The sequence below is a fragment of the Papilio polytes genome, unplaced genomic scaffold, assembly GCF_000836215.1.
Source record: "Papilio polytes unplaced genomic scaffold, Ppol_1.0 DF821610.1, whole genome shotgun sequence".
NCBI lineage: Eukaryota > Metazoa > Arthropoda > Insecta > Lepidoptera > Papilionidae > Papilio > Papilio polytes.
Genome location: NW_013527594.1, coordinates 171,601 through 172,615, shown reverse-complemented (window position 1 = coordinate 172,615; position 1,015 = coordinate 171,601). Strand labels below are relative to the sequence as shown.

The 1,015-nt window shown below is 32.4% G+C and overlaps 1 protein-coding gene across 1 annotated transcript in view; it reads right to left on the bottom strand.

The window, feature by feature from the left end:
- The window catches only part of LOC106108348 (acid sphingomyelinase-like phosphodiesterase 3a), an 18,005-nt gene extending 17,263 nt beyond the window's left edge, over positions 1-742 (bottom strand). The window contains exon 1 of the mRNA XM_013289500.1: positions 678-742. Coding sequence (XP_013144954.1) covers positions 678-708 — 31 coding nt within the window. The 5' untranslated portion in view covers positions 709-742. The remainder of the gene's footprint in view (positions 1-677) is intronic.
- Between the last annotated feature and the right edge of the window lie 273 nt (positions 743-1,015).

Genomic DNA, 1,015 nt, shown 5'->3' with positions numbered 1-1,015 from the left:
GTCCAAACTGAATGTTTGGCCAAATTTCGAGTTCCATCTTGGAAATCCATTATTTCCGAGCACGCAAGACTTTATTCTTCTGGATTACGTAAAGGATAATAGTAGAGATTTTCTTTTTCCATTACTTTTTAAATTATATGTGCTTTTGAAGATAAGAGCTTGTGACAGTTGACACTACCGAACTGACACTAACCGTAACGCTAACTATAACCGCCCAAAATCGGGCGGTTATGATTAGTGTCAAATATGACATCATTTTGACCAGCGCAAAACTGGTGTAGCGAATATCATGAACATCCGAAGATGTAACCATCGGGAATGTGCTGGTTAAGGTTTATAGTTAGTTAATGTAACTCATCCTTAGTAATTTAATTATGTAATTTTAAGGTTATTCCAAATATTACTGTTACAAATAATTTTAACTTTAACGGTAACCGGCGATATGGTGCAACTCACCCTAAGAGAATGAAATTCTTAATTTGAATTATGATTTCAAAGTATGCTTATTCTAGAAACTCAATGTAATTTTACAAAGAAAGTTACCAACATAAAATACAGTTAACTGGAATACCGAGTCCATTGCGGTTTCATGAAAAAAATATGGCATAAATCTAAAATTTCTACTAACTCGTTATAATTTTTCTAACTTAAAATATTTAATAACATCAAAGACTCACTTAGATTGCACTTGACAATTTCAGTCGACATCAGAGTGCGAAGCTAGATAACTTGCTGATTTATTTAAGTTGAAATCTTTATGGCCAAGTTATATCTGAGAGCGAGGTCGTTATGATAGTACGGGAGGACGGAAATTGCATTTTATAATGTGTAGCTAACTTAACAGCCACTGCAAGCCGTTACTGAATATGGAACGTAATTTATCACCGTGTATGGATAATATCACTTAACTTTATTGACTAAGAATGTCCATAAATTTCGATTTATGTACCTTTTTGTTTTCATTTTATTATACAAGAATAATAAAATATACATTTTCAGAACGTGATCGTAATAT